At 46.8% G+C, this 25,857-nt stretch overlaps 1 protein-coding gene across 1 annotated transcript in view; it reads right to left on the bottom strand.

Annotated features, from left to right (window-relative positions):
- The window catches only part of LOC137544499 (complement factor H-like), a 200,555-nt gene that overhangs the window by 68,294 nt on the left and 106,404 nt on the right, over positions 1-25,857 (bottom strand). Inside the window, exons 9-10 of the mRNA XM_068265587.1 lie at positions 24,649-24,831; positions 16,147-16,329 (exon numbers count right to left, since the gene is read on the bottom strand). Coding sequence (XP_068121688.1) covers positions 16,147-16,329; positions 24,649-24,831 — 366 coding nt within the window. The remainder of the gene's footprint in view (positions 1-16,146; positions 16,330-24,648; positions 24,832-25,857) is intronic.

Here is a 25,857-nt window from a genome sequence, read left to right as displayed (position 1 = left end):
GAAAGAGACAAACATAGCGTAATCCTATTACAGTTTGAATCACCGTGATTGCACTCCCCACTGTGCCAAAAAAAAAAAAAAAAAAAAAAAAAAAAAAAAACACCTCCAACACACTGTGCTGTGATTTTTCCGTGTGTGAGAAAAGGCTATATGATCTGCTCACCAGATGCTTTGGCTGATCTCAGAGAACCAGCAAACACGCTTTCCAGAGTTGTTCAATAGGCGTATCAAGCTTCTTATCCCTTAAAGACTCAGAGCAAAACTTGCCATAGCGTAATAACGTTTAATCAAATACAAAATGTATACAAGGTGCACTCACATTCCATTCGGTTAAAAATGCGCATATAATAAATCCTCGGACGTCCTAATAGCCGCTGCTAATGCTCTCCGCGTCTCTCGCACCACGACCGAGGCCCCGCCCTACCGGTTTCGTCATCAATGACTCATCAGGGGCATACCTCCGGTCCGGCGCAGAGACGCTTTTATTGTGTAACATATGTTAATTCCCCTTCTGAACGCGGCGGCCATTTTCAGCAGCAGAGACTGACAGATACAGCACAACCTGTCATATCTCTGTCATACTGGGACTCAGTGTTGCATCTTATAGCGACATCTAATGGACAAACTTAATACTTTTTCACAATTATCATACTTCCTGCTCACTATCTAGTTTACCTGTATATGTATATATACAATAAAAATATACATTGAAAATATAAAAAAATATAAAGTAATAAAAATAAAAATAAAAAATAAAATATATATAAAACTACATAGCTAGACATCAGTGCAATAAATAGCCATAAGATTGCAAGAACATGCATACACACTAATGATTGTACAGTGACCCTATCCAGAGATCATGCATCACAATCGCTGTATACAACCTTATTTACAAAAGTATATCAACCCATGCCACCAGTTATATAATTGAGTACCTATCTTAGTACCAAAAAAATTGTTATAAAACCAGAAAAGAAAAGAAAAATCTTCTGCTCCTATGTTTCTATCCATGATTGTAATAGCTATATAATAACCTAACCCCGCCCCCTAAACCATAAATTAATCCCCCTGACTTTAATCTAAAGTGCAGTGTGCTTAGACTAGTGCCTGTGTCCAATATGTGACTCCCTTTGTATATTCATATATGGGTCCTGTGTCCTAAGGAACAGGTCCATTACATACAATGACATTATTTGCCCTGAAATACCCTAACGTGTAAAATATAACTCCATCCTAGTGTGAAATATCAAACCTAGTGTTAGATATAGGGGTATAATCTTATGCCCATTATTATGGCTAGCCCTAATGTAATCAATCATCTGCAATGAAGCAATTCAGGTCCAGCTCCACGTTCAACCCTCTGGGATGCATGGTTTGCATAGAATAGATCCATTTCGTTTCCATTTTGGAGATTTCTCGAATCTTGTGGCATCCTCGCCATTTTGTAGTCAGTTTCTGCAATGCTGAAAAGTGCATAACAGAGGCATCACATCCATGTTTTTCAGAAAAGTGTCTTGACAGACTATGGCTTTTAAAGCCTTTTTGAATGTTTTTCACATGCTCGTTAATTCTTGATTTAAGCATCCTCTTTGTCCGGCCTATATATTGGAGCCCACAAGGGCACCATATTAAATAGACCACATGGGTGCTACTGCAAGTAATAAACTCCTTGATGGGATAATTTATGCCAGTACATTGTGAGGTGTTATGTGTCATCTTCTGCGTTTGGGAGGTTAGGCATGGATTGCATTGCCTACAAGGAAAGAACCCCTTTTGTCCCCACATATCCGTACGATTCCTAACCTGTGGGTCATCTATACTGGTTTTTACCAGGCCTCTCTGTAAGTTGTAGGCCTTCCTATAGATGAACTTTGGTTTCATTGGAATCTTATTTTTTAGCAGTGGGTCATTTTGTAACAGTCCCCAATATCTCTGAATGATATTTTCAACTTCCCTGTGTTGTGCACTGTACTCCAAACAGATCGCATAATCAAATTTATCTCCCCTGGTCACTTGAGGTTTTTCCACTAGCAAACTTTGTCTGTCCCGATTTTTTATAACTTCAATTTCATTCCTCAAGGGTCGTTCTTGGTACCCTTTATCTACAAACCTTTGCAGAAGCATTTCTGCTTGATTATCATAATCACTTGTACGTGAACAGTTTCGTCTAATCCTTGTAAATTGGCTTCTCGGGACACTTTTTAGCCAGTTCTTGTGGTGACAGCTCTTAATGGGGATGTAAGCATTCCGATCTGTTTTTTTGAAAAATGTTTTAGTGCCCACTGTGTCGTCCATTTTAAATATAACCACATCAAGGAACTCAATCTGGCTTGTGCTCCAATTTGCTGATAAAGTGATCCCCTTATCATTCTTGTTCAGCCATTCTACATATTCCTCCAATTGTTGTTCTGAACCCCTCCAAATCCACACCAGGTCATCTATGTACCTTCTCCAGGTTATCACCTGACTACTTTGCGAACATGCCAACACCTTCATTTCCTAGTCATCCATAAATATATTCGCTACGCTGGGGGCATATTTCGCCCCCATAGCGCATCCTAGTGTTTGAAGATAGAATTGTCCTCCATACCAGAAGTAATTATGTGTCAAGGAGAACTCCAACAGCTTGACTGTGAATTCAATTTGTTCTTCCTTTAAATGGGTGTACACCTTCAAGGCCTGTCGAACGGTTCTTATTGCCTCAGTGTGAGGTATGATGGTATAGAGAGCCGTCACATCAGCTGTGACCATAAAATCTTCTTTTTGAATGTTCATTTTTTCAATTGTTTGTAATAACTGTTTCGTGTCCTTCAATAGTAGCGTGAGTTGCTTAACTACAGGTTGTAGAAAAGAGTCAATGTACTCACCGATTCTTTGATTGAGAGATCCTATACCACTTATGATGGGTCTTCCTGGAGGTTTGGTCATGTTCTTATGGATTTTGGGGTTTTGGTACATCACAGGGATTCTAGGAGCATCAATCACCAGATATCTGAATTCCATATCATTCAGAATTTGCTTGTCAAGTCCTTCTTTTAGTAGGGATCTGAGTTCACCCATGTATTGACTAGTGGGGTCTCCCTTAAGTTTTTTGTATGTGGCCTGATCCTTTAGGATATTCTGCATTTCTTCACGATATTGCTCCACATGCATGACAACAACCCCCCCACCTTTGTCAGCAGGCCTTATTAACACCTCTTTTTTCTGGCTGAGCTCCTTGATTATCTTCAGCTCTGAATTGTTCTGTCTGACCTCTATTTTTTCCAGGTCTTTAAGCACCATATTTTTGAAAACTTGTACCGTGCTATCTTTTGAATTGTCTGGAGGGTTAAACGTGGACCTGTTCCGCAGACCTGTATGAATAAAACCTCCTGACCCTATACTTACATTGGCTTTCATAGTAGGCCCTTCTTTTGATAGAAAATATTTTTTAATATTTAACTTTCTGACATATTTATTAATATCTATGTATGTCCCAAACTTGTTGAGACCTTGCTTTGGGGCATATTTGAGACCTTTATCCAGGATATTGAGTTCACTGCTTGTCAGGGGTATACCGCTAATGTTAAAAATGCCTTCCCCTTTCTTTATCTCCTTCTTTTCACTATTTCTCCCTCCCCTTCGTCCTCGTCTAGTCCTCTTTTTTTGATAAACCCTCGACTGTATTGTATCTCTTCCCAGTTGTTCCTGGGGGATTCCCCCCCAAAAAAATGATGATGGATAGTTTCGTCTGTCTGCCTGTCTAATGGCTCATATCTATTGTAAGTGGGCAGATAGTCCTGTCTGAAATCTCTCTGTGGATATTGTGATGCGAACCCTTCAGGGCCCCACCTCGGTTGATGATGGGGCCGGTCATCACCAATCTGGTTGTCCTCATTGTTTTTCTTTGGTATAGCTTTCCCCTTTGCATATTTGGGTTGCTGCCACCCATTCTGTTGTAATCTCTTAATAGGAGTTGGTTTTCCTCTCTGGATTTGATGCGGTTGATAATATGGGTTAGAGTATCTACTGTCCCTTTGCTGCTCCCTTATCTCTCCCCTCTGAACTGTATTTTCTACCCTAGAGGCCACATTTCCAGGTTGATTTCTGTTTGGATCTATATCCCCAGGCTGGTGGCCTAATGGCCCTACATCCTTATTTTGATTATTGTCTGTTTCAGCTTTTTTCCTCTTACTCTGTTCAATTTGCCATTTGTATGCTGTCTGGCTTTTATATTCCTGCCATTCATTTTGAAATCTTTTAATTTTAATGTCACTCATTTCTCTTTCATTTTTTTGAAGTATTTTTGTTAACACAGTCGCATTACCAATGAAGTCTTCCTGCTCTTTAAACTCCTCCATTTTAATTTTAAGCTCCTCTATTTCCTTTCCCAGTCTATCCAATCTATTTTGTTTTCTTTTTCCCAGAATTTTTAGTAAGTTTACTCCACACTGGTTAAGAAACTCTCCCAACTCTTTGTCATTCTCATCATTCTCCTCACCATCGGTGGGTAGTATATCCCATCTAAATCGTTTAGGAATTATGCCCTCTTTAGCATGCTTGCTAAGACTTGCCAGATCCCACCAGGCATTAGTTTCCTTAATCATAAGGTTCTGTAATTGCCTAAACATCATATCTATACTCTGGTGTTCTGTGCTGGGCTCTTTAACAAACAGTTTATCTAAGTCAATGACCCCTCTCTGTCTGATATTAAACATATCCATTTTAATCGTACTCTTTTCGACAGCGAGTATGCTGCACTACCGCTGATACTGGTTAAACGAATACTATTAAAGCGGTGTGTGCGCTCCTCTTTTTCCAAAATGAATGGCAGGAATATAAAAGCCAGACAGCATACAAATGGCAAATTGAACAGAGTAAGAGGAAAAAAGCTGAAACAGACAATAATCAAAATAAGGATGTAGGGCCATTAGGCCACCAGCCTGGGGATATAGATCCAAACAGAAATCAACCTGGAAATGTGGCCTCTAGGGTAGAAAATACAGTTCAGAGGGGAGAGATAAGGGAGCAGCAAAGGGACAGTAGATACTCTAACCCATATTATCAACCGCATCAAATCCAGAGAGGAAAACCAACTCCTATTAAGAGATTACAACAGAATGGGTGGCAGCAACCCAAATATGCAAAGGGGAAAGCTATACCAAAGAAAAACAATGAGGACAACCAGATTGGTGATGACCGGCCCCATCATCAACCGAGGTGGGGCCCTGAAGGGTTCGCATCACAATATCCACAGAGAGATTTCAGACAGGACTATCTGCCCACTTACAATAGATATGAGCCATTAGACAGGCAGACAGACGAAACTATCCATCATCATTTTTTGGGGGGGGAATCCCCCAGGAACAACTGGGAAGAGATACAATACAGTCGAGGGTTTATCAAAAAAAGAGGACTAGACGAGGACGAAGGGGAGGGAGAAATAGTGAAAAGAAGGAGATAAAGAAAGGGGAAGGCATTTTTAACATTAGCGGTATACCCCTGACAAGCAGTGAACTCAATATCCTGGATAAAGGTCTCAAATATGCCCCAAAGCAAGGTCTCAACAAGTTTGGGACATACATAGATATTAATAAATATGTCAGAAAGTTAAATATTAAAAAATATTTTCTATCAAAAGAAGGGCCTACTATGAAAGCCAATGTAAGTATAGGGTCAGGAGGTTTTATTCATACAGGTCTGCGGAACAGGTCCACGTTTAACCCTCCAGACAATTCAAAAGATAGCACGGTACAAGTTTTCAAAAATATGGTGCTTAAAGACCTGGAAAAAATAGAGGTCAGACAGAACAATTCAGAGCTGAAGATAATCAAGGAGCTCAGCCAGAAAAAAGAGGTGTTAATAAGGCCTGCTGACAAAGGTGGGGGGGTTGTTGTCATGCATGTGGAGCAATATCGTGAAGAAATGCAGAATATCCTAAAGGATCAGGCCACATACAAAAAACTTAAGGGAGACCCCACTAGTCAATACATGGGTGAACTCAGATCCCTACTAAAAGAAGGACTTGACAAGCAAATTCTGAATGATATGGAATTCAGATATCTGGTGATTGATGCTCCTAGAATCCCTGTGATGTACCAAAACCCCAAAATCCATAAGAACATGACCAAACCTCCAGGAAGACCCATCATAAGTGGTATAGGATCTCTCAATCAAAGAATCGGTGAGTACATTGACTCTTTTCTACAACCTGTAGTTAAGCAACTCACGCTACTATTGAAGGACACGAAACAGTTATTACAAACAATTGAAAAAATGAACATTCAAAAAGAAGATTTTATGGTCACAGCTGATGTGACGGCTCTCTATACCATCATACCTCACACTGAGGCAATAAGAACCGTTCGACAGGCCTTGAAGGTGTACACCCATTTAAAGGAAGAACAAATTGAATTCACAGTCAAGCTGTTGGAGTTCTCCTTGACACATAATTACTTCTGGTATGGAGGACAATTCTATCTTCAAACACTAGGATGCGCTATGGGGGCGAAATATGCCCCCAGCGTAGCGAATATATTTATGGATGACTGGGAAATGAAGGTGTTGGCATGTTCGCAAAGTAGTCAGGTGATAACCTGGAGAAGGTACATAGATGACCTGGTGTGGATTTGGAGGGGTTCAGAACAACAATTGGAGGAATATGTAGAATGGCTGAACAAGAATGATAAGGGGATCACTTTATCAGCAAATTGGAGCACAAGCCAGATTGAGTTCCTTGATGTGGTTATATTTAAAATGGACGACACAGTGGGCACTAAAACATTTTTCAAAAAAACAGATCGGAATGCTTACATCCCCATTAAGAGCTGTCACCACAAGAACTGGCTAAAAAGTGTCCCGAGAAGCCAATTTACAAGGATTAGACGAAACTGTTCACGTACAAGTGATTATGATAATCAAGCAGAAATGCTTCTGCAAAGGTTTGTAGATAAAGGGTACCAAGAACGACCCTTGAGGAATGAAATTGAAGTTATAAAAAATCGGGACAGACAAAGTTTGCTAGTGGAAAAACCTCAAGTGACCAGGGGAGATAAATTTGATTATGCGATCTGTTTGGAGTACAGTGCACAACACAGGGAAGTTGAAAATATCATTCAGAGATATTGGGGACTGTTACAAAATGACCCACTGCTAAAAAATAAGATTCCAATGAAACCAAAGTTCATCTATAGGAAGGCCTACAACTTACAGAGAGGCCTGGTAAAAACCAGTATAGATGACCCACAGGTTAGGAATCGTACGGATATGTGGGGACAAAAGGGGTTCTTTCCTTGTAGGCAATGCAATCCATGCCTAACCTCCCAAACGCAGAAGATGACACATAACACCTCACAATGTACTGGCATAAATTATCCCATCAAGGAGTTTATTACTTGCAGTAGCACCCATGTGGTCTATTTAATATGGTGCCCTTGTGGGCTCCAATATATAGGCCGGACAAAGAGGATGCTTAAATCAAGAATTAACGAGCATGTGAAAAACATTCAAAAAGGCTTTAAAAGCCATAGTCTGTCAAGACACTTTTCTGAAAAACATGGATGTGATGCCTCTGTTATGCACTTTTCAGCATTGCAGAAACTGACTACAAAATGGCGAGGATGCCACAAGATTCGAGAAATCTCCAAAATGGAAACGAAATGGATCTATTCTATGCAAACCATGCATCCCAGAGGGTTGAACGTGGAGCTGGACCTGAATTGCTTCATTGCAGATGATTGATTACATTAGGGCTAGCCATAATAATGGGCATAAGATTATACCCCTATATCTAACACTAGGTTTGATATTTCACACTAGGATGGAGTTATATTTTACACGTTAGGGTATTTCAGGGCAAATATGTCATTGTATGTAATGGACCTGTTCCTTAGGACACAGGACCCATATATGAATATACAAAGGGAGTCACATATTGGACACAGGCACTAGTCTAAGCACACTGCACTTTAGATTAAAGTCAGGGGGATTAATTTATGGTTTAGGGGGCGGGGTTAGGTTATTATATAGCTATTACAATCATGGATAGAAACATAGGAGCAGAAGATTTTTCTTTTCTTTTCTGGTTTTATAACAATTTTTTTGGTACTAAGATAGGTACTCAATTATATAACTGGTGGCATGGGTTGATATACTTTTGTAAATAAGGTTGTATACAGCGATTGTGATGCATGATCTCTGGATAGGGTCACTGTACAATCATTAGTGTGTATGCATGTTCTTGCAATCTTATGGCTATTTATTGCACTGATGTCTAGCTATGTAGTTTTATATATATTTTATTTTTTATTTTTATTTTTATTACTTTATATTTTTTTATATTTTCAATGTATATTTTTATTGTATATATACATATACAGGTAAACTAGATAGTGAGCAGGAAGTATGATAATTGTGAAAAAGTATTAAGTTTGTCCATTAGATGTCGCTATAAGATGCAACACTGAGTCCCAGTATGACAGAGATATGACAGGTTGTGCTGTATCTGTCAGTCTCTGCTGCTGAAAATGGCCGCCGCGTTCAGAAGGGGAATTAACATATGTTACACAATAAAAGCGTCTCTGCGCCGGACCGGAGGTATGCCCCTGATGAGTCATTGATGACGAAACCGGTAGGGCGGGGCCTCGGTCGTGGTGCGAGAGACGCGGAGAGCATTAGCAGCGGCTATTAGGACGTCCGAGGATTTATTATATGCGCATTTTTAACCGAATGGAATGTGAGTGCACCTTGTATACATTTTGTATTTGATTAAACGTTATTACGCTATGGCAAGTTTTGCTCTGAGTCTTTAAGGGATAAGAAGCTTGATACGCCTATTGAACAACTCTGGAAAGCGTGTTTGCTGGTTCTCTGAGATCAGCCAAAGCATCTGGTGAGCAGATCATATAGCCTTTTCTCACACACGGAAAAATCACAGCACAGTGTGTTGGAGGTGTTTTTTTTTTTTTTTTTTTTTTTTTTTGGCACAGTGGGGAGTGCAATCACGGTGATTCAAACTGTAATAGGATTACGCTATGTTTGTCTCTTTCTGCTTACTTCCGAGTATTTGAACTGCTGGAGCCTGGAAGACCAGGAGGAATTGGAGCAGTGTTTCACGCTTATTGCTGACTATAACTAATCAGCCACAAGTTCTGGTGAGCGCAATATATTATTCTAATGACAGGAAGAACAGCACATGGATTTTAGACATTGGATGATTATTGAATCACAGTAATGCAGTGGATGGCGATGAGACTTATGAACTTATGAACTTATATATAAAGAGCACTGTTAAATGTTGAGCACGACACTACTTCCTTACAAATCTAACATAGGGTGGTGATACCAGCCCATAGTGTGGTGAACCATTTGTATAGTGCGTTAGCTATTGTATTGGTCATATTGTGCGTTGGAAAAAGAGGAGCGCACACACCGCTTTAATAGTATTAGATTTCATGTATTGTTACAGTAAAGCTGTTACTGAACAGCTACTGTAACAAAAAACGCCTGGCAAACCGCTCTGAAGTGCCGTTTTTCAGAGCGGTTTGCGGTTTTCCTATACTTAACATTGAGGCAGAAACGCCTCCGCAATCCAAAATCTGCAGCAGCCCGGGAGTATGCGTTTCTGCAAAACGCCTCCCGCTCTGGTGTGCACCACCCCATTGAGATACATTACCCAAGCGGATCCGCACCCGCAAGCGGATCGCAAACCGCAGCCGAAACGCTCTGGTGTGCACTAGGCCTAACAGAACACTCCCAGCCACTGGAGCAGTCGGAGACTTCACGGGGGCTGACAGTGGCGGAACAGATGGGACCAGAGAGATACCGAGGGAGCCCACTGACAACAGGGGGCTGGAAGAGGAGCCAGGTAAGTATAAATCCTTGTTTGCATCCCCAGTAAACTTTAAGATACTCCTCACACCCTTAGTCACACATACCACAAAGAATTTATCAGCAAAAGGCATAATTTAATCATTTTAACCACACTGACTCTTTCTGCTTTTTCTTTATAATAAAGCGGACCTAAACTCAGAACTTCCTTTCTGATCTAAAAAATACACAACATTATAATCACCTTTAAATAAAAACATTTTTTTGTTACAGCTGGTGCAAATCTGGCAATAAATCTGCTGTGTGTCTACTTCCTGCTTTCGGGGACACAGACATAGGGTTAACATCCTGTGTTTTACAAATGAGCTTATCTGCCATGGCAGTCAGGAGACACAGGGGAGACATCAAATTACAACTTGTGATTAGACACAGGTGAGGGGGGAATTAGACAGGCAAAACTCTCTAACTACATACAGGGCACATTACTATACGTTTTCCTTCTGTCCTGTGCAAGCGTTCAGCTCCACTTTAACAGTGGGAATAAGAAATACATCACTTTAGAGGATTGAAATAAAGTTTGTGTGCAGGTCTATAGGGTGCCATATTGGGACAGGGAGCAGGTAGTGGGTGTCATGTGGGTGGGGGCACTGGGTGTCTGCTATGGGGGAAAGGGTACAGGTCCGAAGAGAGGTCAGTGTGGGGGAAGGGGTGCAGGTACTGTTTTAGGTCGGTGTGGGCACTGTTGGGGGAGGAAGTGGTCACTGTGGGTTGCAGGAAGGGGGGGGGAGGGAGAGGTCAGTGTGGATGCTGCTGGGGGAGGGAGAGGTCAGTGTGGGTTCGAGCAGGGGGATGAAAAGGTCAATATGGGTTGTGGAGGGGGGGGGGGGGGTTGGAGAGGACGCTGCTGGGGGAGAGAGAGGTGTGGGTTGCAGGGGGGATGGAAAGGTCAGTGTGGGTTATAGGTGGGGATGGAGAGGTCAGTGTGGGTTGCATGGGGGGATAGAGAGGTCAGTGTGGGTTGCAGGGGGGGGGGGGGTGGAGAGGTCAGTGTGGGTTGCATGGGGGGATGGAGAGGTCAGTGTGGGTTGCATGGGGGGATGGAGAGATCAGTGTAGGATGCATGGGGGGGATGGAGAGGTCAGTGTGGGTTGCATGGGAGGATGGAGAGGTCAGTGTGGGTTGCATGGGGGGATGGAGAGGTCAGTGTGGGTTGCAGGGGGGGGGGGAATGGAGAGGTCAGTGTGGGTTGCATGGGGGGATGGAGAGGTCAGTGTGGGTTGAGGGGGGGGGGGGGGGATGGAGAGGTCAGTGTGGGTTGCATGGGGGGATGGAGTGGTCAGTGTGGGTTGCAGGGGGGGATGGAGAGGTCAGTGTGGGTTGCAGGGGGGGATGGAGAGGTCAGTGTGGGTTGCAGGGGGGATGGAGAGGTCAGTGTGGGTTGCAGGGGGGGGGGAGGGATAGAGAGGTCAGTGTGGGTTGCAGGGGGGATGGAGAGGTCAGTGTGGGTTGCATGGGGGGATGGAGAGGTCAGTGTGGGTTGTATGGGGGGATGGAGAGGTCAGTGTGGGTTGCAGGGGGGATGGAGAGGTCAGTGTGGGTTGAGGGGGGGGGGAGAATGGAGAGGTCAGTGTGGGTTGCATGGGGGGATGGAGTGGTCAGTGTGGGTTGCAGGGGGGGATGGAGAGGTCAGTGTGGGTTGCAGGGGGGATGGAGAAGTCAGTGTGGGTTGCAGGGGGGATGGAGAGGTCAGTGTGGGTTGAGGGGGGGGGGGGGAGAGAATGGAGAGGTCAGTGTGGGTTGCATGGGGGGATGGAGTGGTCAGTGTGGGTTGCAGGGGGGGATGGAGAGGTCAGTGTGGGTTGCAGGGGGGATGGAGAGGTCAGTGTGGGTTGCAGGGGGGATGGAGAGGTCAGTGTGGGTTGCAGGGGGGGGGGGATAGAGAGGTCAGTGTGGGTTGCAGGGGGGATGGAGAGGTCAGTGTGGGTTGCATGGGGGGATGGAGAGGTCAGTATGGGTTGCATGGGGGGATGGAGAGGTCAGTGTGGGTTGCATGGGGGGATGGAGAGGTTAGTGTGGGTTGCAGGGGGGATGGAGAGGTCAGTGTGGGTGCTGGGGAGGTAAAGATCAGTGTTGGTGCTGCTGAAGGGAGCTTCCTGTCCACTGCAAAGTGTCCATAGTGTACTGGGAGGCGGAGCTTACCGCGACGGTGGGCGTGGCTTACCACGGCGGTATGCGTGGCTTGCCTCGGCGGTGGGCGTGGCTTGTGTTCCCTGATGCCTGCTTGGGAGATGTGGGATTAGCAGCGACCTCCTCCACCATCACATGCTTACCAGGAGCCGGAAGACTGAGCAGCAGCCAGCAGCTTTTCCCTCTTCTCTAATGCAGAGCAGTGGAGTTCTCACGTCACTGAGATTCTAAAACTCCCTGCTCTGCTCAGCAGCGCCACCTGGAGCTCTTCCTTCCTTGCCGGAACTAAGGATTAATTGTCGGGCTGGCCAGGGAGTGTTCATGCGCCAGCAGCAAACAGGCTGAGAAAATAGGCCCCTCTCGCCTGCCTGCTGCTTCTGCAAACTTGCAATGGAGGACTGTGTTTGGGGGGGGGGGGGGAGTTGGGGGCACAGAGAGTATTTGGTTTTAACATTTCTGTATATGTAAATTTCTGTTATGTAAAGAAGTTGCCTGCTGTCAGGATGGGGCCCCCTAGTGGCCAAGGGCCCCATAGCGTTGCTATGCCTGCTATACCTATCTCTACGCCCCTGCTACCAAGTTAGGTCCCAGGTTTATAGGGCCTTATCCAGTGGTCAGGAAGATCAATGATGTTTCTTATATGATTGATCTTTCAGCCAGTATGAGATGTGGGAGATCATTCCACGTCTCATTACTGAAACCGGCAGTTTATGTAGATTCCTATTCCCCCCCCCCCCCCCAGTGGTTGTAGAGGGTCAGAAAGAATACGAAGTTGAAAGGATTCTGGATTCTCGGCTGGTGCAGAATTCGGTGCAGTATCTGGTCCATTGGAAAGGGTATGGTGTGGAGGACAGGTCCTGGGTACCGGAGGATCGCATGCATGCTGAGAGATTGAGGAAGAAATTTCATCAGTTGCATCCTGAGAAGCCATGTAGGAGGTGTCCGGAGTCCACTCCTCAAGGGGGGGGGGGGGTACCGTGAGGAATAGCGGAGACAACGCCGCCATGCGGGGCAGCATGGCGGCGGTCTCTGCTTCCCAGCCGGCAGATACCGCCGTTCATGTTCATGTGGAGCCGTCGGCGCAGGCTGGTAGGGACACCACCGCCGCGACTGGCGACACGGCGGCGGGTCTCACATTGCGGCTAGCGGACTCCAGCCCGCGTGCGGACGCGGACCCGGGGCCTGGCCTCTCCATCACACAGAGGCAGAGGGTCGCACGCGCGCGCAAGAAGGCAGGACTTTTACCTCCTACGTAGGAGGCTCAGCTGACTCACCAGTCAGCTGACCTCAGGAGGTGTCCTGATTGGTTGGGGCTCTGGGGTGGCGCTGAGTAGCTCTCTAGCTACAAACTGGACTTGCTGGGCAGTAGCTAATTGTCTGCTGTCGTGAATACATCTCTGTGTTAACGCTCAGACCTTAGTGCAGTGCCCTGGTGTTGATGCTAAGGATTTCACACCTTGAGTTAGGATTGTAATTGTGATTTACCTGTGGCTAGACTCTGGCTATTCCTGACTACTCTCTCTCTTATCGATTGTGTACCTTGCCTATCTGATCTCTGTTGCCGACCTCTGCCTGATTACCGTTTACTCTTCTGCCTTTCGCTCCTGTACTGTGCCGCCTTCTTTGTTGCCGAACCTCTGCTTGTCTGACCTTTCTTCCCCCAGTGGAACGTCTCCCACTGGTGGGCTATCTCTGAGGCTTGCCTCTTCGAGACGCTTGCCCTAGCAGATTATTGCTGCTAGAGGCTGAGACTCCTCTTCCAGCCTTCTAGAGGATCTCACATACGGGATTCCCATTCAGAGGTAACCACACCTCTGAGGAATCGCTGTGTGGTGGACATTTCCACGATTTTGTATCGTTAAATTGTTATTACTGTTTTCACTGTCTTAGGTGTCCAGAGGTTAGTCATACTTGTATTATTTGGTGATTCTGCAGATCATTAATAATCAAGTATATATCCGCATTCTTGGTGATACTGCAGATCACCAATAATCGGATTCTCTCTATGTGTTGACACCGATTGCTTACACTATGTGTATAAACAGGAAAAGCTTTGAAGTGGCATGTCATAGCCAGCAAGGGTATGCTGTCACACCTGAGGAAATTGGATTATTCCTGGATCTGGACATTTGAGTGGCCCCGGGCCACAAATTTTGCTATAAAACATCAGCTAGGATAGTCACAACTTGTAGTTCTTTGGAGATAGCAACACGCTAGGACTATCCTGATTCCTGACCAGAACTGCGTTCTCTTCGCAACAACGCTCAGATCTATATGCTGGTAACATTTATCCCCATTTTATTTTATGCAAACTGTCTTGTGTATCTTTGTAACTTTTATCCTTTGTAATTTTTACTTTGTTTTTTGTAAATCTTTTGTATTTATTCTTGTCTGCACTGTTCCACTTTTTTTATAGGAATATTAAATATTTATTTAATAAGTTTGACCTCTGCTGTACTAAGCCAACGCTCATAGCCTAGAGAGAGTCTGCAGTGTAACTTGCGTTACAAAGTTCAGTGCCTGATTGTGCCTTGCTACTGTACGATTGTATTATGTGTGTGTGTGGCATTCCCGTGTTTGGCCTAAGCGGAAAGCTGACCCAAATATGAAAACACGGACTGCGTGCAGATCACTTGACAGCAGAGTGGGAAATGTGAAGTGTCTAGCAGCAGCTAGTGGTGGCAGTGAGAAGTGTTCTGAGGGGTCACAGCCTTGTGGTAGCTTGAATAAGGCTGCTTCCCCTCTCGAGTCGGGAACCGTATCTGCAGGCGTGCCGCGGGGCCGGTTCCTGACAATAGGGATTACAGCAAGTTTGTCAGAATTACAGCAAGTTTTCCAATCCTTTGCACAGCATACTAGGGAGATCTTTTCCACACTACTGGAGGCTTATAGGGTTTGGTATACCCCATGGAGGCACTGTAATCATGGTTACTGTAATCATTGTTTGCACCAATTATTGGCAAGTACTGTTTGAGTATTGATCATTCAGCATGAAATATTGAAAGGAGCAGCACGCATTAGACACACATAGCTGGTTCCTATAATTGTCCTTTTATGTCCATTTCTTTTGTGCCAGGGCTACTCTCTATAATTGTCTTATTGTGTGAGATTGGAGGACCAATCTTTGCCCTTATTGGCTTAAATTCTTATCCTAGCGCTGCTCATACTTACAATTAAGTGGCATGACTATGTACTCTGTACTGCTGTCCCCAGTCTGTAAATGTGCCCCCTACTGGTGCCCATGTAATCAAATCCCACCTGCCCCAGGTGCCGCCACTGTCCCACAGCTCTTGGTCTCATTCACGGTTTTTCCACCACCAGGTCTGTGTGTGATGTCACACACATGCCACGTGCTACATGTGGTCACCACGTAGGGCGCTCATGGGGAAGCAGTGGATGAGACTGGGAGAAGCTGGACAGATGAGATTTGAATGCATGGGCACCAGATGGGGACCTTAGTGTTTGGGGAGACAGTAGCCAGGTAGCAGAGGTGGCATCATAAGGCTGAGATATTTCATGCTGATTTCAGGAATAAACCTGCAGTGTATAGGCAGCCAACAGATCTCTCTCTGATCAGCTTCGATAAGAGAAAAATCTGTCTCTTGGTCTATCTACCTATACATGACTAGTTATATTGGGCAACTTTAGGCGCCACCTCTTTCCTAATGTAACAAAAATGCTATTGGCTGACAATCAGATCAAATATGACATGTGTGGCCCAAGGAGCCACACAGGGTATTCAATCAATCATGTGCGTGCGTGAATGTGTGCGGGGAGAGGATTAGAGCATATCCCTCCTAAACACTTACGGTACACCTTTCTCTACCTCATGGCATACAACAAAGCAACATTTCCTAATCTCTACTGCTGTACAATACTGGGGCACTTCTAATGTACCATATATGGCAAATATTGTCCTTCTTGTGAACTCATTACACAAACTCACCAAGTTCTATTACACTTTAGTATTTTAAACGTTAGAGAACACTGTGCAGTATTATGGAAGGGAATGTAGAGCGGCACAGATGGCATTTCCATATCAAGGATTAGCAGAGGGTAGCATGAGCCCAGAGGCCAGGAGACAGCAGTATAGACTGGAATGTGTGGCCAAGACAATTTCTGCTGATATAGAGAGTACTTTCTACTCACCAATACATGAAGGAGATTTATCCCAATTATATCTTCCTCTAGAAGGCACACATGTGATATTTGGATGTTCCGGGCGATATCCTTCCTCCTTACACACAACTGTCACCACTTCCCCAGGATTATAGTAATCTCTATCCTGGTAGAATGTGTATGGCTGCCTCTTGCCCGGCCTCTTACACATCACTGTAGGAACAACACACACCTTGTGAGATGATGAGAGGAGGACACATGCCACAATCTATCTTCACAGCTGCTCTGTACAATGCTTCTTCTTGTCAGAAGACAGTAACGGAAGCAGGAAATTTGGGTGTTTGTGTGTGTGTGTGTGTGTGTGTGTGTGTGTGTGTGTGTGTGTGTGTGTGTGTGTATGTGTGGGAGTGGGCCACTGTGTCAAAGTGCTGTGTGTATGTGTGTGTGTGTATGCTGTGTCAGGGTGCTCTGTGTATGCTGTGTCAGGGTGCTCTGTGTATGCTGTGTCAGGGTGCTCTGTGTATGCTGTGTCAGAGTGCTGTGTGTATGTTTGTGTATGCTGTGTGTATGCTGTGTCAGAGTGCTGTGTGTATGTGTGTGTATGCTGTGTCAGGGTGCTCTGTGTATGCTGTGTCAGGGTGCTCTGTGTATGCTGTGTCAGAGTGCTGTGTGTGTGTATACTGTGTCAGAGTGCTCTGTGTATGCTGTGTCAGAGTACTGTGTGTATGTGTGTGTGTATGCTGTGTCAGGGTGCTCTGTGTATGCTGTGTCAGAGTGCTCTGTGTATGCTGTGTCAGAGTACTGTGTGTATGTGTGTGTGTATGCTGTGTCAGGGTGCTCTGTGTATGCTGTGTCAGAGTGCTGTGTGCGTGTATACTGTGTCAGAGTGCTCTGTGTATGCTGTGTCAGAGTGCTGTGTGTATGTGTGTGTATGCTGTGTCAGGGTGCTCTGTGTATGCTGTGTCAGAGTGCTGTGTGCGTGTATACTGTGTCAGAGTGCTCTGTGTATGCTGTGTCAGAGTGCTGTGTGTATGTGTGTGTATGCTGTGTCAGGGTGCTCTGTGTATGCTGTGTCAGAGTGCTCTGTGTATGCTGTGTCAGAGTGCTTTGTGTATGTGTGTGTATGCTGTGTCAGGGTGCTCTGTGTATGCTGTGTCAGGGTGCTCTGTGTATGCTGTGTCAGAGTACTGTGTGTATGTGTGTGTGTATGCTGTGTCAGAGTACTCTGTGTATGCTGTGTCAGAGTGCTTTGTGTATGTGTGTGTATGCTGTGTCAGGGTGCTCTGTGTATGCTGTGTCAGGGTGCTCTGTGTATGCTGTGTCAGAGTGCTGTGTGTATGTGTGTGTATGCTGTGTCAGGGTGCTCTGTGTATGCTGTGTCAGAGTGCTGTGTGTATGCTGTGTCAGAGTGCTGTGTGTATGTGTGTGTATGCTGTGTCAGGGTGCTCTGTGTATGCTGTGTCCGAGTGCTGTGTGTATGTGTGTGTGTATGCTGTGTCAGGGTGCTCTGTGTATGCTGTGTCAGAGTGCTGTGTGTATGTGTGTGTATGCTGTGTGTATGCTGTGTCAGAGTGCTGTGTGTATGCTGTGTGTATGCTGTGTCAGAGTGCTGTGTGTATGTGTGTGTATGCTGTGTCAGGGTGCTCTGTGTATGCTGTGTCAGAGTGCTGTGTGTGTGTATGCTGTGTCAGAGTGCTCTGTGTATGCTTTGTCAGAGTGCTGTGTGTATGTGTGTGTGTATGCTGTGTCAGGGTGCTCTGTGTATGCTGTGTCAGAGTGCTCTGTGTATGCTGTGTCAGAGTGCTGTGTGTATGTGTGTGTATGCTGTGTCAGGGTGCTCTGTGTATGCTGTGTCAGAGTGCTCTGTGTATTCTGTGTCAGAGTGCTGTGTGTATGTGTGTGTGTATGCTGTGTCAGGGTGCTCTGTGTATGCTGTGTCAGGGTGCTCTGTGTATGCTGTGCCAGAGTGCTGTGTGTATGTGTGTGTATGCTGTGTCAGGGTGCTCTGTGTATGCTGTGTCCGAGTGCTGTGTGTATGTGTGTGTGTATGCTGTGTCAGGGTGCTCTGTGTATGCTGTGTCAGGGTGCTCTGTGTATGCTGTGTCCGAGTGCTGTGTGTATGTGAGTGTGTATGCTGTGTCAGGGTGCTCTGTGTATGCTGTGTCAGGGTGCTCTGTGTATGCTGTGTCAGAGTGCTGTGTGTATGTGTGTGTATGCTGTGTCAGGGTGCTCTGTGTATGCTGTGTCCGAGTGCTGTGTGTATGTGTGTGTGTATGCTGTGTCAGAGTGCTCTGTGTATGCTGTGTCAGAGTGCTCTGTGTATGCTGTGTCAGAGTGCTGTGTGTATGTGTGTGTGTATGCTGTGTCAGGGTGCTCTGTGTATGCTGTGTCAGGGTGCTCTGTGTATGCTGTGTCAGAGTGCTCTGTGTATGCTGTGTCAGAGTGCTCTGTGTATGCTGTGTCAGAGTGCTGTGTGTATGTGTGTGTATGCTGTGTGTATGCTGTGTCAGGGTGCTGTGTGTGTGTGTGAGTATATGTTAGGGTGATTTGTGGGTTAATATATGTCTGGGTGCTGTGTGTGTGTGTACCTGAGGATTAGAGATACTCGGGGGCGGGGCACAGGAAGGGGGGGGCAGGGGACTTTACTCTGAGCCTCAGTGTGTGTGTGTGTGTGTGTGTGTGTGTGTGTGTGTGTGTGTGTGTGTGTGTGTGTGTGTGTGTGTGTATAGATGTGGGTGAGGGTGCCTGCAAACTTTCTATTTTTCTAGTGAACGTAGGGTTCCAGCCTGATTTTTTTTTTTTAGGGGGGGGGGGGGGGGGGGTTTGGATGGGGGGGGCCCAGTGGTTTCAAGTTATGCCCCGGTATGTATCTATTCCTCATCCCCCAGGGTACCACCCCCTTTTCACATAAGATTGCATTGTAGATATACTCCATTTTCTACGGAAATGTCTAAGTGTTAAAGAGACTCTGAAGCGAGAATAAATCTCGCTTCAGAGCTCATAAATAGCCGCTAAACGGGGGTCCCTTGACCCCCAAACCCCCCACTGCGACACTTGGCCGCAGACTTGGTTGTAGACGGAGGCAGGGCTAACGGCTGCAGCCCTGCCTCTAGTCCCGTCTATCAGCGGCGCATCTCCGCCTCTCCCCCGCCCCTCTCAGTGAAGGAAGACTGAGAGGGGCGGGGGAGAGGCGGAGATACGCGCTGACAGACGCGCGTGGGGCAGGGCTGCGGCGGTTAGCCCTGCCCCAACCAGGAAGCGCTCCCCCGCACTACGGAGGGGATTTGGGGGATCAGGGACCCCCGGTAAGCCGCGCTATAGTGGCGGTTTAGCAGGGGCACGTGTGCCCCTGCTATCTATGAGGTCTGAAGCAAGATTTATTCTCGCTTCAGACTCTCTTTAACTATGTAACTATGCAGCCACATCTCTGCACTTCTCCCTGCAACACTATGCAGCCACATCTCTGCACTGCTCCCTGCATCACTATGCAGCCACATCTCTGCACTTCTCCCTGCAACACTATGCAGCCACATCTCTGCACTGCTCCCTGCATCACTATGCAGCCACATCACTGCACTGCTCCCTGCATCACTATGCAGCCACATCACTGCACTGCTCCCTGCATCACTATGCAGCCACATCTCTGCACTGCTCCCTACATCACTATGCAGCCACATCTCTGCACTGCTCCCTGCAACACTATGCAGCCACATCTCTGCACTGCTCCCTGCAACACTATGCAGCCTCATTTCTGCACTGCTCCCTGCATCACTATGCAGCCACATCTCTGCACTGCTCCCTGCATAACTATGCAGCCACATCTCTGCACTGCTCCCCGCATCACTATGCAGCTACATCTCTGCACTGCTCCCTGCATCACTATGCAGCCACATCTCTGCACTGCTCCCCGCATCACTATGCAGCCACATCTCTGCACTGCTCCCTGCAACACTATGCAGCCTCATCTCTGCATTGCTCCCTGCATCACTATGCAGCTACATCTCTGCACTGCTCCCCGCATCTCTATGCAGCCACATCTCTGCACTGCTTGCTGCATCACTATGCAGCCACATCACTGCACTGCTCCCTGCATCAATATGCAGCCACATCTCTGCACTGCTCCCCGCATCACTATGCAGCCACATCTCTGCACTGCTCCCTGCCTCACTATGCAGCCACATCTCTGCACTGCTCCCCGCATCACTATGCAGCCACATCTCTGCACTGCTCCCTGCCTCACTATGCAGCCACATCTCTGCACTGCTCCCCACATCACTATGCAGCCACATATCTGCACTGCTCCCCACATCACTATGCAGCCACATCTCTGCACTGCTCCCTGCCTCACTATGCAGCCACATCTCTGCACTGCTCCCCACATCACTATGCAGCCACATCTCTGCACTGCTCCCTGCCTTACTATGCAGCCCTATCTCTGCACTGCTCCCCGCATCACTATGCAGCCACATCTCTGCACTGCTCCCCGCATCACTATGCAGCCACATCTCTGCACTGCTCCCCTCATCACTATGCAGCCACATCTCTGCACTGATCCCTGTATCACTATGCAGCCACATCTCTGCACTGCTCCCCACATCACTATGCAGTCACATCTCTGCACTGCTCCCTGCCTTACTATGCAGCCCTATCTCTGCACTGCTCCCCGCATCACTATGCAGCCACATCTCTGCACTGCTCCCCGCATCACTATGCAGCCACATCTCTGCACTGCTCCCCTCATCACTATGCAGCCACATCTCTGCACTGATCCCTGTATCACTATGCAGCCCTATCTCTGCACTGCTCCCCGCATCACTATGCAGCCACATCTCTGCACTGCTCCCCGCATCACTATGCAGCCACATCTCTGCACTGCTCCCCTCATCACTATGCAGCCACATCTCTGAACTGCTCCCTGCATCACTATGCAGCCACATCACTGCACTGCTCCCTGCATCACTATGCAGCCACATCTCTGCACTGCTCCCTACATCACTATGCAGCCACATCTCTGCACTGCTCCCTGCAACACTATGCAGCCACATCTCTGCACTGCTCCCTACATCACTATGCAGCCACATCTCTGCACTGCTCCCTGCAACACTATGCAGCCACATCTCTGCACTGCTCCCTGCAACACTATGCAGCCACATCTCCGCACTGCTTCCTGCCTCACTATGCAGCCACATCTCTGCACTGCTCCCTACCTCACTATGCAGCCACATCTCTGCACTTCTCCCTGCATCACTATGCAGCCACACCTCTGCACTGCTCCCTGCATCACTATGCAGCCACATCTCTGCACTGCTCCCCACATCACTATGCAGTCACATCTCTGCACTGCTCCCCGCATCACTATGCAGCCACATCTCTGCACTGCTCCCTGCCTCACTATGCAGCCACATCTCTGCACTGCTCCTTGCATCACTATGCAGCCACATCTCTGCACTGCACCCTGCACCACTATGCAGCCACATCTCTGCACTGCTTCCTACATCACTATGCAGCCACATATCTGCAGTGCTACCTGCATCACTATGCAGCCACATCTCTGCACGGTTCCCTGCATCACTATGCAGCCACATCTCTGCACTGCTCCCTGCATCACTATGCAGCCACCTCTCTGCACTGCTCCATGCATCACTATGCAGCCACATCTCTGCACTGCTCCATGCATCACTATGCAGCCACATCTCTGCACTGCGTCCTACATCACTATGCAGCCACATCTCTGCACTGCTCCCTGCATCACTATACAGCCACATCTCTGCACTGCTCCCTGCATCACTATGCAGCCACATCTCTGCACTGCTCCCTGCCTCACTATGCAGCCACATCTCTGCACTGCTCCTGCCTCACTATGCAGCCACATCTCTGCACTGCCCCATGCATCACTATGCAGCCACATCTCTGCACTGCTCCATGCATCGCTATGCAGCCACATCTCTGCACTGCTTCCTACATCACTATGCAGCCACATCTCTGCACTGCTCCCTGCATCACTATGCAGCCACATCTCTGCACTGCTCCCTGCATCACTATGCAGCCACATCTCTGCACTGCTCCCTGCATCACTATGCAGCCACATCTCTGCACTGCTCCCTGCATCATTATGCAGCCACCTCTCTGCACTTCTTCCTAAATCACTATGCAGCCACATCTCTGCACTGCTCCCTGCATTACTATGCAGCCACCTCTCTGCACTGCTTCCTACATCACTATGCAGCCACATCTCTGCACTTCTCCCTGCATCACTATGCAGCCACATCTCTGCACTGCTCCCTGCATCACTATGCAGACACATCTCTGCACTGCTCCCTGCCTCACTATGCAGCCGCATCTCTGCACTGCTCCCCGCATCACTATGTAGCCACATCTCTGCACTGCTCCCTGCCTCACTATGCAGCCACATCTCTGCACTGCTCCCCACATCACTATGCAGCCACATTTCTGCACTGCTCCCGCATCACTATGCAGCCACATCTCTGCACTGCTCCCCGCATCACTATGCAGCCACATCTCTGCACTGCTCTCCGCATCACTATGCAGCCACATCTCTGCACTGCTCCCTGCCTCACTATGCAGCCACATCTCTGCACTGCTCCTTGCATCACTATGCAGCCACATCTCTGCATTGCTCCCTGCATCACTATGCAGCCACATTTCTGCACTGCTCCCGCATCACTATGCAGCCACATCTCTGCACTGCTCCCCGCATCACTATGCAGCCACATCTCTGCACTGCTCCCCGCATCACTATGCAGCCACATCTCTGCACTGCTCCCTGCATCACCATGCAGTCACGTCTCTGCACTGATCCCTGCACTACTATGCAGCCACATCTCTGCATTGCTCCCTGCATCACTATGCAGCCACATCTCTGCACTGCTCCCTGCATCACCATGCAGTCACATCTCTGCACTGCTCCCTGCATCACTATGCAGCCACATCTCTGCATTTCTCCCTGTATCACTATGCAGCCACATCTCTGCACTGCTCCCTGCATCACCATGCAGTCACGTCTCTGCACTGATCCCTGCACTACTATGCAGCCACATCTCTGCATTGCTCCCTGCATCACTATGCAGCCACATCTCTGCACTGCTCCCTGCATCACCATGCAGTCACATCTCTGCACTGCTCCCTGCATCACTATGCAGCCACATCTCTGCATTTCTCCCTGCATCACTATGCAGCCACATCTCTGCACTGCTCCCTGCATCACCATGCAGTCACGTCTCTGCACTGATCCCTGCACTACTATGCAGCCACATCTCTGCATTGCTCCCTGCATCACTATGCAGCCACATCTCTGCACTGCTCCCTGCATCACCATGCAGTCACATCTCTGCACTGCTCCCTGCATCACTATGCAGCCACATCTCTGCATTGCTCCCTGCATCACTATGCAGCCACATCTCTGCACTGCTCCCTGCATCACCATGCAGTCACATCTCTGCACTGCTCCCTGTATCACTATGCAGCCACATCTCTGCATTGCTCCCTGTATCACCATGCAGTCACATCTCTGCACTGCTCCCTGCATCACTATGCAGCTACATCTCTGCACTGTTCCCCGCATCACTATGCAGCCACATCTCTGCACTGATCCCTGCACTACTATGCAGCCTCGCCCACATACTGCTCCTGCCTGATCACAGCAACTGAATCTACTAAAACTGTATTATAATGTGTTTCAACCCATTACCTCCGATGGACCCCAGATGCTGCCCTAAGGTCTCTGTGTTGGGTGGAGAAGTGATCATTATACATCTGTGTGTTCTCACCTGTGCAGGTAACCGCTGGAGACCACCTTCTGTCACCATAATTATTAGTCACACATCTCGTTCTCTGAGATGTCGGGTAATATCCGGTGTTCAGAGACGGGACAAGGTCCTTCAGCACCCAAGGCTGAGACAGCAAAGTGCGCCCCTCCATCACTCCCACCCCAGCTGTCACACACTGATTGCTATTAGACTAAGAGGTGCCCCAGGGCCCTCAACCTCCCCAACACCTTAATCTCTAGTTATCTGGCTTGCAATCACTGTCATGTATCCCCTTTTCTTATTTCTTTCTGCTTCAAACACAATTGGGAATGACAGCTGAATGAATTGTGTGCCCCCTCCTACACTGCGCCCTGAGGCTGGAGCCTCTCCAGCCTCTGCCTCGGCCCGGCCCTGCCGGTGTTACACCAAACTGTGACCCACTCATCTGCGGTATAATACTCCTTATCTCTGGTCACACTGTGCATGTTCCCTATGGAGGGTCTCTGACAGCCGGCTGTGACATAAATACACAAAGGACCATTATTATTATTATTATTATTATTATTATTATTATGTCTAAGTCAAGTCATAGCACAGACTCTCCCTCAGCAATCTGATGAGAATATTAGTATATGTCTATATAAATATATGCTTCAATGACAAATGACTTATCAATATATAATATACTGTAGATCATTCAGAGATTCCAGGTTTCTGTATTTTGTGGAGATGTAATAACTATACAGGTAAGTCTGTGTGTTCTCACCTGTGCAGGTAACTGCTGGAGACCACTGCCTGTCACCACGGCTATTAGTCACACACCTCATTGTCTGAGATTTCGGGTAATATCCGGTGTTACACTGCACTGTGACCTCCTCATTTATGGTATAATACTCCTTATTACCGGTCACACTGAGCATGTTCCCTATGGAGGGTCTCTGACAGCCGGCTGTGACATAAACACACACAGGTATATTATTATTATTATTATTGTTATTATTATTATGCACAGTTCTCAGTTTATGCAGCTCTTCACTCTGAACAGTTTATACAAGAAACAAATGACTTATCAATATATAATATGATATATAATATAGATCATTTAAAGATTCCAGGTTTCTGTCTTGTGTGGAGATGTAATAACTATACATGTAAATCTGTGTGTGCTCACCTGTGCAGGTAACCGCTGGAGACCAGTCATGTCTGTCACCACCCCACTTCACACACCTTGTTGTCTGAGATGACGGGTAATATCCGGTGTTACACTGCACTGTGACCTCCTCATTTATGGTATAATACTCCTTATCACCGGTCACACTGAGCATGTTCTCCATGGAGGGTCTCTGACAGCCGGCTGTGACATAAACACACACAGGTATATTATTATTATTATTATTATTATTATTATTATTATTATTATTATTGTTATTGTTATTATTATTATTGTTATTATTATTATGCACAGTTCTCAGTTTATGCAGCTCTTTACACTGAACAGTTTATACAAGAAACAAATGACTTATCAATATATAATATGATATATAATATAGATCATTTAAAGATTCCAGGTTTCTGTCTTGTGTGGAGATGTAATAACTATACAGGTAAATCTGTGTGTGCTCACCTATGCAGGTAACCGCTGGAGACCAGTCATGTCTGTCACCACCCCACTTCACACACCTTGTTGTCTGAGATGTCGGGAAATATCCGGTGTTACACCAAACTGTGACCTCCTCATTTATGTCATAATACTCCTTATCACCGGTCACTAGTAGTGCTCGGATACCCCTTTTCAAAATCTGGATTGGATTGGATCTGGATCCGGATACCCAGATATCGGATCCGGGTCGGATATCCGAGTTCAAACTATTCTGATCCGAATCGGATATCCGACCTCATTATCCGGGGTATCCGGGCAAATTCGGATATCTGGATAGAAAAACTGGAAGTGGCCTTTAAATTGCATTAAAAACAT

This window comes from Hyperolius riggenbachi, chromosome 1, assembly GCF_040937935.1.
Source record: "Hyperolius riggenbachi isolate aHypRig1 chromosome 1, aHypRig1.pri, whole genome shotgun sequence".
NCBI lineage: Eukaryota > Metazoa > Chordata > Amphibia > Anura > Hyperoliidae > Hyperolius > Hyperolius riggenbachi.
Note: the sequence above shows the minus strand (reverse complement) of the source record. Positions and strands in the feature narration are given on the sequence as shown.